This window comes from Elephas maximus, chromosome 2 (assembly GCF_024166365.1).
Source record: "Elephas maximus indicus isolate mEleMax1 chromosome 2, mEleMax1 primary haplotype, whole genome shotgun sequence".
Classification (NCBI taxonomy): domain Eukaryota; kingdom Metazoa; phylum Chordata; class Mammalia; order Proboscidea; family Elephantidae; genus Elephas; species Elephas maximus.
The window spans coordinates 150652298-150665209 of record NC_064820.1 but is presented as its reverse complement, the minus strand read 5'-3'; the positions used below and the strand labels follow the sequence as shown (position 1 = coordinate 150665209).

Below are 12912 nucleotides of genomic sequence, written 5' to 3'. Positions count from 1 at the left end.
TTTCTATGGGGGGAACTGGGGTGGTGAAAGACTTTGGCCTTCTACCCTACATTTTTGATCCAGAGGGCAGGCTTTAGCAGCCGTGGAAGATCCCACAGGGAAACTTGGCACGGTTGGCATTCTGAGCACCCCAGCTGGCCTGCTCAAGCCAGTCTTCCCTGGCTCTTAGGAAAAACACACGCACATACACCTGAGCAAGAACTATTTCTGTCTTCTAGAATACAGTATAAATGCTCATGTGTCCTGTGACCTTTTAAAACAAATCTCAGCTCTCACTTCTCTGAGAATTTGCCCCAAGGTGTTCCTTATCTTTTATCTGTTGGATGGGTAAATAAAGTGTGATTGCCTGAGTTTCTGAGGGATTTGGGAGCAAATATTTCATTCTAACAAACTACGAGACCCCCTTATGGAGGGAGGGGATCTGGTTTATCATGCTTGCCAGTGCATCCCGGAGCCACGACCAGTGCCTGGCACACAGATGTTCAGACTGAGCTCAGAAAAATTCATATATCTGAGTGAGGATAGTGAGCTAAAGGCAAAGGTTCTCAGAGGACCTGTGAAGCTTTAAAAAATCTCAGGGCCCAAGTAGACGAGAACTATTTTAGGTGAAGGCAAAGGCAACACACAATACAGGAGAGGTCAGCACAACTGGACTAAACCAAAAACAGTTTCCTGAATAAACCAAACGCTTCAAAGGACAGCGTAGCAGGGGTGGGGGTTTGGGGACCATGGTTTCAGGGGACATCTAGGTCAATTGGCATAATAAAATCTATTAAGAAAGCATTCTGCATCCCACTTTGGAGAGTGACGTCTGAGGTCTTAAATGCTAGCAGGTGGCCATCTAAGATGCATCAATTGGTCTCAATCCACCTGGAGCAAAGGAGAATGAAGAACACCAAAGACACAAGGTAATTATGAGCCCGAGAGGCAGAAAGGGCCACATAAACCAGAGACTACATCAGCCTGAGACCAGAAGAACTAGATGGTGCCTGGCTACAACCGATGACTGCCCTGACAGGGAACACAACAGAGAACCCCTGAGGGAGCAGGAGAGCAGTGGGATGCAGACCTCAAATTCTAGTACGAAGACCAGACTTAATGGTCTGACTGAGACTAGAAGGATCCTGGAGGTCATGGTCCCCAGACCTTCTCTTAGCCCAAGACAGGAACCATTCCCAAAGCCAACTCTTCAGATGGGCATTGGACTGGACTATAAGATAGAAAATGATACTGGTGAAGAGTGAGCTTCTTGGATCAAGTAGACATATGAGACTATGTGGGCAGTTCCTGTCTGAAGGGGAGATGAGAGGGCAGAGGAGGACAGAAGCTGGCTGAATGGACATGGAAAAGAGAAGCAGTGTGCTGTCTCATTAGGGGGAGGACAACTAGGAGTATACAGCAAGGTGTATATAAATTTTTGTATGAGGGTCTGACTTGATTTGTAAACTTTCACTTAAAGCATAATAAAAAAAAAAGTGCACACACAAAATCTCAGTGCCCAGGCCATACCCCATACCTATAAAATTAGAATCTCTGGGGGATGGGACCCAGGCATCAACATTTTAAAAACTCTCCAGGTGATTCCAATGGGCAGCCTTGTTTGAGAACCAGTGCTGTAGGCCTTGTTACTCAGTGTGGGTTGTGGCTGAGCAGCTGCAAGCATCGCCTGGAAGCTTGTTAGAAATGCAGAATCTCAAGCCCCATCCTAGACCTATTGAATCAAGAACCTGCCTTTTCATAAGGTTCCCAGGAGATTCAAAGGCAAATGAAAGACTGAGAAGCATTGTTGAAGGCTGTAGTGGATACAAAGTATCCACTGGTGCTTAAGGTCCATGAAGTGGAGAGTAGTGGGAAATAATCTGGGAGGTAGGCCACAGCTGCTCTGAAGGCCAGGCCGGGAAGCTTGCACTTAATAGGACAGGCAGTGGAGAGCAATGAGAAGACCTTGAGCGTGGGAGTGAAATGATTGGAACAGTGCTTTATAGAGATGAGTTCCTGCTGGTGGGATCAGGTGCCTCAGAATATCAATGCCTTCTCCTCCAGGTGCTGCTCCCGGCAGCCAGCTTGCTGCAGCTCATGGACGTTCGGCAGAACTGCTGTGACTTTCTGCAGTCTCAGTTGCATCCCACCAACTGCCTGGGCATCCGTGCATTTGCAGACGTGCACACCTGCACAGATCTTCTGCAGCAGGCCAACGCCTATGCAGGTAATGGGAGCCGGGCTGCTGCATCTCCTTGGAGCTGGTGGATTTAATAACCTGGTCTGCTGTGAACTTCTCAAAGATTATGGGAAGTGGTCTCTGCTGTGAAGCAGTTATAATTGAGTTAGGGAGACAAGACACAGGTGGAAAGATAATTAACAATAGAAATGATTAGTTCATTGCCAAGTGGAGTATGATTAATTGCCAGATGGATGGTACAGACAGTAATTTCACAAGAGTAGAGGAGGGAGAGGAGCCCTGGTGGTGCAGTGATTAAAGCACTCAGCTGCTAACCAAAAGGTGGGCGGTTCGAACCCACCTGCTGCGCCACACTTCCTCAAAGAAGTGAAATTGTGCACTACAGATTAGTAAGTAAACAAAATTAAGCCCGTGGAAAAAAAAAAATTTTTTTTTTAGTACCTTGTTTAGCTGTTTTTTTTTTTTACTGGCTAGTCCACCCCTGGTGGTGGGGGAAGAGTAATTTGAACTATGTTTTTAAATAAATCTTTTTATTGTTGCTGTTTAAGAAAATTTTTCTTTTGATCAAAGCATACTATGAACACACAAAAAAAGTCAAATACTGTTGTCTTATAATGAAAACCAAGAGTCTCCTGCTCTACCTCATCACACCAAGCCTTGTCCTCCAGAACTAGTCACTTTCAATTCTGAAGAAATTAAAATGGAGATTCTGACTCAGCTAAAAGCTGACTCGTCTGCTATTTACCTGCATATATCTAAATACTATGTTTATACTGCTGTGTTTTGATTTATTAATTTTAGATATCATCTGTTGAGTTTTACTGGAAGAATAGGATTGAGCTTTCATAGACTTTCCCTTGGACATGCATACTCTTTCCTTCTATTTATTTTCTTAATATCATTTTCACAACTGAGTTAAGTCATTAGTATAATTACAGATTTTTTTAATCAGCAAACATTTTTTTAACCAGAAGTTAATGCTTGTCTTATTCTTTTGCATAGTTTGTGTCTCTATCACTAATTTTTGACAGATACAAATGAACAGTCCTTCTCAATACATCAGATAATCTGTTGATCCCCTTTTATTTTTCTTAGAGACCAGAGATTGTCATTCTGTTATCTTAATGGGATTTTGGGAGGGAGTAAAGATGAATGTGAATGTCCAGTCAGCCATGTTAGCTGGAAAGAAATCTTCTTTGCTATTTATTTCAGCTTTGGGATGAAGGTCACGAATGACCCAGGGAATAGGCCTGGTCATATTATTTATTTATTTTTCCTTTTAAAAATATTTATTTATTTATATTATTGTACTTTAGATGAAGGTTTATAGAACAAACTGTCTTCTCAATAAACAATTAGTACACATATTTCTTTGTGACATTGGTTACCAACCCCACGACATGTCAACACTCTCCCTTCTCGACCTTGGGTTCCCTATTACCAGCCTTCCTGTCCTTTCCTACCTTCTAGTCCTTGCCCCTGGGCTGGCGTGCCCCTTTGGTCTCATTTTGTCTAATCTTTGCCTGAAGGGTGAACCTCAAGAGTGCCTTCATTACTGAGCTAAAAGGGTGTCCAGGGGCCATACTCTCGGGGTTTCTCCAGTTTCTGTCAAGGCCAGGTCATTTTAATTGATAGATTCAGTCATGGCCACCACCTTTGTTTTCAATAAAGCATCTTACCTTTCCCCTTGCCCAAATAAACACTGTCATGCGTACTGTTCAGTTCTGAGTCTCCTGTTCAGCCAGTGTCCAGAAATTAGCTGAGGGCTTGCTGGCTGACACCATCATCTGAGGTTTGGGGAGTGTACTGAGCCTCAACCTCTAACAAAGGCCCTGGGTTTTCTGGCCTGGCTTCCCCCCACTATCAAGTTCTGTGTTTCCTCTCTTTATCTGGTGATCAAACTCATCTGCGGGAGAGTAGGGCGGATGCTGTTGGGAACACATCCATCTTATTGGAGCTTCTTGGTCCCAGTGTTCTCACAGTGGCTGGGTTCTGCCAGCAGTGTGGGTTCATGTGTCCACACCTGCTTATGCAGGTATCCTGATGGATTATTTCTAGCTAGCATCTACTGAGTTCTCACATTGGGCCACACTGTATGCTAAGGATTTTATGTTCATCATCTCATTTAATGCCTGCAATAGCTGAGGGAACCAAAGCACAGGGAGGCTCAGTAATTTGCTGAAGTCACATAGCTAGTAGAGACAGAGGCAGGATTCAAACCCAGGCAGCATTGACTCCAGAGCCAGTGTTTATAATTACTGCTTCCAGGCTGAGTTTGGACATAAAGCAGCCCTGTGAATCAGTAACTTAGGAGTGTAGGTGGCTAGAGTTGGCATTTTCCATTGGGAGTCTGCCATGTATTCCCCAAATCCCAACAACCAGACAATGTAGACAGACATCCAGCTGTCTGTGCTAGACCCAGGGTGGTTAGTCATCTTGGGAAGGGGGCAGTGAGATGTGGGTGTCTTCTCTTCCCTGTTGGGAGGCTTCCACTGCCTGAGTGGGCCCTCCTACTTCCCCTGGCTTAATCAGTGCGATGTTCACTCGTGGCCTCCTTCTTCCCGTTCTGAGGTCTTCTGTAGTGGCTGTAACCATCTCCTGACAGCTTTCCCTGCAGCTCTCAGCCCTGCACTACAGTGAGGTCATATTTTTAAGGTGGTATGACAATGCAGGTGTTGATAAGCATATGATAGAAAGGCATTTGAAGGTGAATTGTGAAAGCAGAATTGTGTGTGGAGAAGGAAGGAAAAAAGTATTATCTGGGTTTACACTCCCCTGCCCATCCAGTGATGTGAGTTTGTTTTGTTTGTCTCATACCCCCGAATTTAGATTGAACCTGATGTTCTCTGCCATCGTTGCTTCTTGAGACAAAGCTGCCACCTCCGTAAGTGTGGAGTGTGGTTACCCACTAGGGTCACACACGAGGGGCAGTGTCGGCCACGTGGTCACAAGCCTTGCTGGACAGTGCAGGCTTGGAAAGGCCTCTTATAGTAACAGACTTTGTTAGGCCTGTGCCTTGAGTTCAGGAGGTGTTTTAAGCCAACTGTCTATAAGAAGACCTTCCTGATCAGAACTAGGAATCAGACCAGCCAGTGCTTCTGAGCCGAGTGACCCTGGGCCTGTTTTCTCTGTGATGGAGTTGGTACATCCTGCCTTGCTTCTCAGGATGGTTTGGAGATCAATGGGGATGGGAAGGAGAGTGTCCTGCACAAGTAGGCACCACCCAGGGCAGTGCTCTGGATGCCTCCCTGCCAACCTCATCATCTGCAGTGAGAGACCCCCTGCGCTGGGACTGGCTACAGGGACAGGAATCCTCAGGTCACGTGCTGCTGCTGCTGTGGTCTGCGTGCACTTTGGGGAAGAGGATCATTTCCAAAGCTTCTGATTTTTGTTTCTCTTTATCCAAATGCACAGGCAGGCAGGTCCGGTCCTGCCTCCCCACTCTCCCCAGTCTCTGGCCAGCTGGGCCCTGCCTTCACTCATCTGCAGCCCCCAGCTTTGCCTCCGAATTCTGTTCGAGAAAACCTTCTCCAAGATGAGCTTCCTTTTTTCTGTTATTATTGTTGTTTTAATATACAGACCATCCCTGATCATTCCAGAAAAAGCAGTCAGGCAGAAAGAACATGGAAAGCCCTGCAGTCCTACCCAGAGAGATGCACAGACAGCACATTGGTGCATATATTTCCAGGTCATTCATGGCTTATGTATGTTTTCCAACTTGAAAAAAAATTTTAGCAGTATATTCTGAACGTCTTTCCATGTCAGCAGATAAGTTTCTATACCTTTTATTTTAAAACTTTAGCAAATGTATTTAACAAAAGCAGCTTATACTCATGATAAAAAAGTGCAAACAGTACACATCGGTATGAAATGTAGAGTAGATCTCCCTATCTCTTTCTCTCTGAACAGGGCAGGGAGTATATCTGGGGCATCCCTACAGAATTTATAGACTCTGCTTTTTAATTTCTACAAATAAAGCATCTGTACTCATTTTTTTTTTTTTTTCCCACTTGATACTAGATCTTGGAGTATTTAGTAATACCAGATCCCTGTGCATAGCTATATCTTATTGTTTTTATTGGGTGTTTTATGTAAATGAGCCATAATTTATTTAACCAACCCTCTGTGATGGACGTTAACGTTTCCAATTTTTTTCTTTCATATAAAATGCTTCAGTGAGAATTCTTATACATAGTGTTTTGGAATATATTTGCTCATACGCTATAGGGTACAATCTTAGTAGCCTAATTGTGGGATCAAGGAGAATGTACATTTATTTTATTTTGATAGATATTGCTAAATTATTCTCCCCCCAAAATGTAAGTTTATTTTTAAGGCCAGCCTTGGCCTTCTGATAAGCCTTCAGCTTTCCTGGTGAGAGCACGTGGGATGCAGAGGTAGTACGACTTTGTGGGGGTTGGAGCATCACCTCTCCCCATCCAGCTGCCTGTTGGGTTTCCTGTTTGGAATGGCCCTGTTTCTTCCTGCTGTGGCAGTCCCTCCTGCTTCCTCTGGATGCAGTTTCCCCCCAGGGCTATGCCCCCAGGTTTTTGCTGTGATACGTGTTATTCTGGAGCAGGGTACATTTATAAGCTAATGCCTCAGACCCCTGCCCCCAGCCAATGGCGTCACAACCCTCCTGGGTAGCTAGTAACTGGGAGAGGGGCCCTAGTGTTTTGTACAGCCTATTTCTTATTCTTCATTATTGTTGTTTTCAGGCACTGCTTAATCTTTAACCTCGGAGGCCGGGGCCCAGATTTATGGGGACTTTGTTGTTTGGTAATTGGGCAGCCGTGCACTGGGCCATCAGCAGAGCTGGTTGGGAGGGATGTTAATGGGACCCCATTAATGAAATGGCAATTAAAATTCTTTGGACATGTTGTTTACATCAGTTTGCCAAAGCCGAGCTGAAACCCTCCAGCCATGGGATGGAAAAGCCATCGGATTTCACATGCTCAAGGAGAGAAATGGCCTTTTTTCGATAGATTTGAGTCATTTGAGAGCATGGAATGTAGTAATTAGCTTAAGGGCAGCAAAAGAAAAAAAAAATTGACCAAGCATTTAAAAAACATGAATGTCTGACTCAGTGAGGGACATCTTGTGAAACTGCTTCTCCAAACTTGGGATCATAAAATAATGATGATGATGGTGAGAATTTCTACCATTTTTGAACACTTACTACGTACCAGGTATGATGCTGCACACTACGTAGATGTTACCTCATTTTGTTCACATACTGTAAAAACCCACTGCTGTTGAGTCGATTCCGACTCATACCGACCCTAGAGGACAGAGTAGAACTGCCCCCATAGAGGTTTTTTTTCATCTGTAAATTGGGAAACTAATAACTACCTCACATACTATAGTCAAAAACTCACTGCCGTCGAATAGGAGGTAGTTATTAGTTTCCCAATTTATAGATGAAAAAAACTTTAGAGAGGTTTAGTAACTTGCACAAGATCACATAGTTTATAAGTGGCAGCGCCAAGACTCAGTGAGGCTGTCTGACTCCAGAGCCTGCACTCTGAGCCCCGCTCTTATTTTCCTGTCCACCTGGGCCAGTACAGTCCATCTCCCCATGACAGTTGCCTCACTCCTGCCTCCCCTTGATTTTCTGCCTCTAACTTGAAAGTGGCAAATTAAGCAGTAGTACAGACGCAGAGTTTTTGTTGCTAGCTGTTCTCCTTGTTGGGATTTTAGGAAACTTCCCTAGTTTCTTCTACTCTCTGGGCAACTGAGAACTTTGGTGTTGAATCAATAGCACTGACAGCTAGGCAGCTTTGATATAGCCTTTAGTGTATGTGTGTATAAGGAGCTCTGGTGACACAATGGTTAAGCACTTGGCTGCTAACCAAAAGGTCGGCAGTTTGAACCCGCTAGCCACTCCTCGGAAGAAAGATGTGGTAGTCAGCTTCCGTAAATATTACAGCCTTGGGAACTTAGTGGGATGGCTCACTCTGCCCTACAGGGGCATTATGTGTCAGAATAGACTATACAGCAGTGGGTTTTGTGTGTGTGTGTGTGTGAGAGAGAGAGAGAGGAGCAATACATATATTTCTGAAATTAAGTCAACATGGAAAGAACTCATTTCCCATCATCCCCAGGGAGGATGAAGGTAGTAATATTTAGAGTCTGAGGACTGGTGGTCATGACCGTTCTAGGAAGAGGTCAAGGCACGTATCTGCTACTTCCCTGTGGGAGCTGAATCATCTCTAGGGGAAGAGAAATTTTGGGCCCTGAAAGCCAAATATTGATTCAGAAAAGCTTGCTTCTGCCCTCCAAAAATAGGGCAATAGGGGCTAGGAGTGAGATTTGAGGCAGTCTGTTTCATTTTTTTTTTACCTTGTTAAAATCTTTGATTCTATTTGTGTGTCTACCTGTGTCAGCCTGTTTCTCCTCAGGATGTGGTCGGTGGTTGGGTTCAGAGGCACTATCACCTGTTCCCTGGGGCCCCTGGCCCTGGAAATTATAGGGTTTGCTTCATCCTTCCGGCTAGTTGGAGAAGTCACAGATGGATCATTAGTTCTATTTGTTCTGGGCTTGTTTAGATGAACTAGATATAAGGCTTAGGTTTATATCACCCTAAAAGAGAGAGGGATAGGCTTGTGGCTAGCTTGGGAGGTTGCCTGGTCCCTAGGCAGTCCTGAACAATGATCAGGGAAACTCGATAGTTTTTAGAGTCCATTGTATGCAGACATTATGCTGGACACTGGTGATTCAGCTCCTAACAGGACAGACTTGGTCCCTGCCCTCATGGGGCTCAGAGCCCCAGCATGAGAGAAAGACCTATAAATGAATGACAACAAAGCAGCATCATAAAGGCAATGGTTATTACGATTTCCTATTTCGGGGCCTTTGGGAACACAGAAGAATGTCACTTCACCTAGCCTGGTGAACAGGGAAAGATCTCACTTCAGGGATTGGACCTGAAATTTGAACCCAGGACTGACTCCAAAATGTATAGAACTACTACTACAAAGTACTCTAAGCCTTTTTTTTTTTTTTTAAAGAAAGGTCTTTAGATTCATTCATTCACACTCACTGTTTCGTCCCTGACCTCACCTCCTCTTCCCTTCCCGCTCTCTCTCCTTCTCTCTTCCCTTTCTCTCTCTTTACAGGGATTCTTAGGGTGTTCTGATAGCCTGTACTGAATTTCACCCCCAATGGTCTGCATAGGACAAGTTTTTATTATCTTAGGAACTAAGATATCCGTATGAATGAGCTTATGTTACTGGAATCAGACACACTTTGTTTCAAAACTTGGCTGTATTGCTTACTGCTGTGTGACCCTAAGCACATGACTTAGATTTTTGAGTTTCCACTTTTCCATCTGTAAAACAAGCATATTGATATTCAGTTCATCAGGGCTTTAGGGAGGATTAAGTGACATAATGTATATAAAATACCTAGCAGAGTATTACCTACTATGAGGAAACATCCTCAACCTTCTGCACGCCTGCTTCCTTGAAAAGACCTAACCCAGAAAAAGCCCTTTCCTGAGACTGTGCCACTAAGTTTTCTGAATTTTTAACACTGGGAAGATACGTGTGCGTTGCTTGGTGGAGAAAGGACTTGAAGTTATTTGGTGCCCCTTCCTTGTTCTCCGTGATGTCTCATCCAAATGGATAGGAACAGACCCTGTGTTTCATCAGTCAGGACTTGGAATTTAAATGGTCTTTGTTACTTACAGTAAATGCCTGATTAATTAGAACCCTAAACCAGAATCCTTAATTAATTGACTTCTTTTTGTCTGTTTCCACTTCTCTTTAAAGGAAAAAAAGCAAAAAGACAAGTTGGAGTTTATTATTAGAGAATTTCCCTTCTGTGGTTATAGGATACTTATGACCCTCCACACCCCACTCCCACTGCATGATTTCCTGGAGCCTAGCATAGTCTCCCTGGGCTGGACTATAGCTGTTTGCCAGACAAGAAGCCCTACGGAAAGGTCGGCGGTTCAAAACCACCAGCACCTCTGCGGAAGAAAGATGTGACAGGCTGCTTCTATAGAGAATTGCAGCCTTGGAAACCCTATGGTGGTGTCTCTATAAGTTGGAATCGACTTGATGGCAGTGGGTAGGCAAGTTCTAAGGAGGTCAGGTGATGCAATGGTTAAGATTATCGCTTAGGAAACCCTATGGGACAGTTTTACTCTGTCATATAGGGTTGCTGTGAGTTGAAATTGACTTGATGGCACATAACAACAACAACGTTTCGGATGTCCCTGCTTTCATATTTTTATTTGTATCCAAAGCACCTCTCCCAGTCATGACCCTGTGGACTTTGGGTTGGAGTTATTGGTGCCTTGTCTCACCACTCTTATAAACCAATAATCTCCTTTTAAGCATCAGCTCTGCTTTCTTCATTGTTTATTTCCCCACTGCATTTGGCACATTCTGCATTAACAGTTACTGAGCACTTGCAATGATCTCAGTAAATGCGAGTTACATATATTTGCTTATTTAATACTCGTAACACCTTTATGAGATAGGTACTATTATTAGACCCATTTTGCAGATGAGAAAGATGCAGCTTTAAGAAATTGAGTAACTTGTCTCACTAGAAAGTTTATTAATTCAGTGGAATTGGGTCTCTTAAGATCTTTGAAGTTTGCAACCTCACCCACAGGACCTATAGTCCCAAGGGATGTCTCTGACACCGTGGAAAAGCCCCTTCTGTTAATGTAAGAGTGGTGTTGCTTACAGAACTAGACTTTCTGAAATAGAAACCTGGGCTGATAGTGTTCATCCTTTATTTCTAGGAAGTTTCTTAAAGATCTCCAAATGGACTAATATAAATTATCTTATTTGAGTTTCAAAACAACCTGGAGACCTAGGTCAGGTATTACGGTTCCATTTTATGGATGAGGAAGCCAAAGCCTGGAAAGGACTATGATGGAAAGACTTAGGACCTGAAACCAGGCTTCTGACTTCTTAGCCAAGGGTCTTCATTACATTTTCCCTTAATACGTTTTTAAAAAAGCAAAGCAAACCACCACTACCACCACCAGCACAAACTCCAAGCAAACAAAAACATCCAAACAAGTGTTAAAAGTAGAAGATGATTCTCAGGGAGGTATCTTCTGGGGGCAGATTGGGTTCTTTCCGGGAAGCAGCTGTGAAGAGGACTGACTTGAGTACAAAGGCTTCTGGAGAACTCCTATTTTACAGGAAACCAAGTTAGCCAGAGCATCCTGTTCCTGTTTTTTTTTTCTATCCTGCTATTTCTTGAGTGTTGCCAACAGATAGGGAACTCTGCTCCAAAGACTCAGGCGCAGCTTTGTCTCCTCAGCCTCTCCTCAGACTGAAGGGAGAAGCAAAGGAGTTTTCCCCTTTGGTCCCTTTCTTTGTCTCTTCCTGCCCATGCTGTGCAGTTCTCCTGGGTCCCCAGGTGACGGCCTGAATGAGAAGCTGCTGCCCATGAACTCCCTTGTTGTCCCCTCCCCACCAGAGGCTGCTCCCTGGGAAGATTTCTAAATGGAATTTCAATGGGAGGTGGGCAAAGAAGCAGCCCACCCCGGAAAAGGGACCCAGATTCAAATCCTGCAGGGCCCCTGAGGGTGAGAGATGGGGTGATGTGGGAGGTTGACTACTTTCTGCCTTAATTATCTCTGAGGACTTCTAGTTTGTTCACCAAGCCATCATTCCACTTCTTTTTCTTCCTTTTCAAAATCTGAGCCCATCTACTTTTGGCTGTATGAACTGTGAGGTTCTCTTCACAGCACAGAATTTTACTTCCTCACCTCTTTCTGTTCTCTTCACTCTTTTCCCTTCTCCAAATGTCAGTTTTTGGTCAACCAAAAATAAATGTGAAAGGCCTGATGTGAGTCTGGAGCACAGAGATTTTGGTGCCGGGTTTGCCGATGCTCTGAGAACTGAATGAGTTGTTTCCGAGCCTCAATGACCTGCACTTTGTTGCAGTATGGTGGCTTGTGTGATGACCGTTTTTTCTATCTGGTGTTTCTTGGTGTTGCCAACAGACAGGGGACTCTGGTTCAAAGACCAGACAGGGCATAGAGGGAGAATCCAGTTACTTTCCCAGACTCTAAGCCAAGAATGTATTCCCACCATCCAAAGAGGATTGCTCACTTGCTTTTATTTTAAAATCTTTAGGAATGTAAACTTTTAAAATAATACTGTCTAATCTTAACTATTTCTCTAGTTAGGAAGTTCTTCCGAATACCTAACTTGAAAGGCTTTTTAGTTAATTTTAACTAACGGCTTTTTCCTGTTGACATATAGGGGAGCAAAGACCAGCTTTTTACTCTGGTGGCTTCAAGATAATTGCTTCCCTTCATATAGGATCTGATGTTTGAATTTGTCTTTTTATGTACAAATATTCCTGGTATAGTTGGTTTGGCCTCTGTTAAAGGAAGTGAGGGTTGGTGGGGAAGCTTTAATTGCGGCCACAATGACATCCGTAGGCTGGTGGAAAGCAAGCGGGGAGCCTTTTTTGTCCAGTGAAAGATGGACAAGATTGTTTATAACATGATCTTTGAGAGTAAAACATTAACACCTGGGAATCCTGATGAAGGAAGGGAATTCTTGATGAAGTGGGAATTCTTTGCATTATCTTTGCAACTTTCCTTTGAGTCTGAAATTATTTCAAGATAAAAAATTAAAAATGATTTTTTATAAGAAAGTATTGAAATCTTAAGCTCTCAATTTTGTTTGTTTGGTTTTCAAGAAGTTGATGAGTAGGAGAGAGGAGCTTAGTATGCTCTGATCTTCCTTTTC

At 43.7% G+C, this 12912-nt stretch overlaps 1 protein-coding gene across 3 annotated transcripts in view; it reads left to right on the top strand.

Moving 5' to 3' along the window:
• The window catches only part of KLHL3 (kelch like family member 3), a 135929-nt gene that overhangs the window by 54392 nt on the left and 68625 nt on the right, over positions 1–12912 (top strand). For all 3 annotated transcript variants that reach the window (XM_049873707.1, XM_049873706.1, XM_049873708.1), the window contains one exon: positions 2044–2206. In XM_049873707.1, the coding sequence (XP_049729664.1) occupies positions 2044–2206 (163 nt within the window). The remainder of the gene's footprint in view (positions 1–2043; positions 2207–12912) is intronic.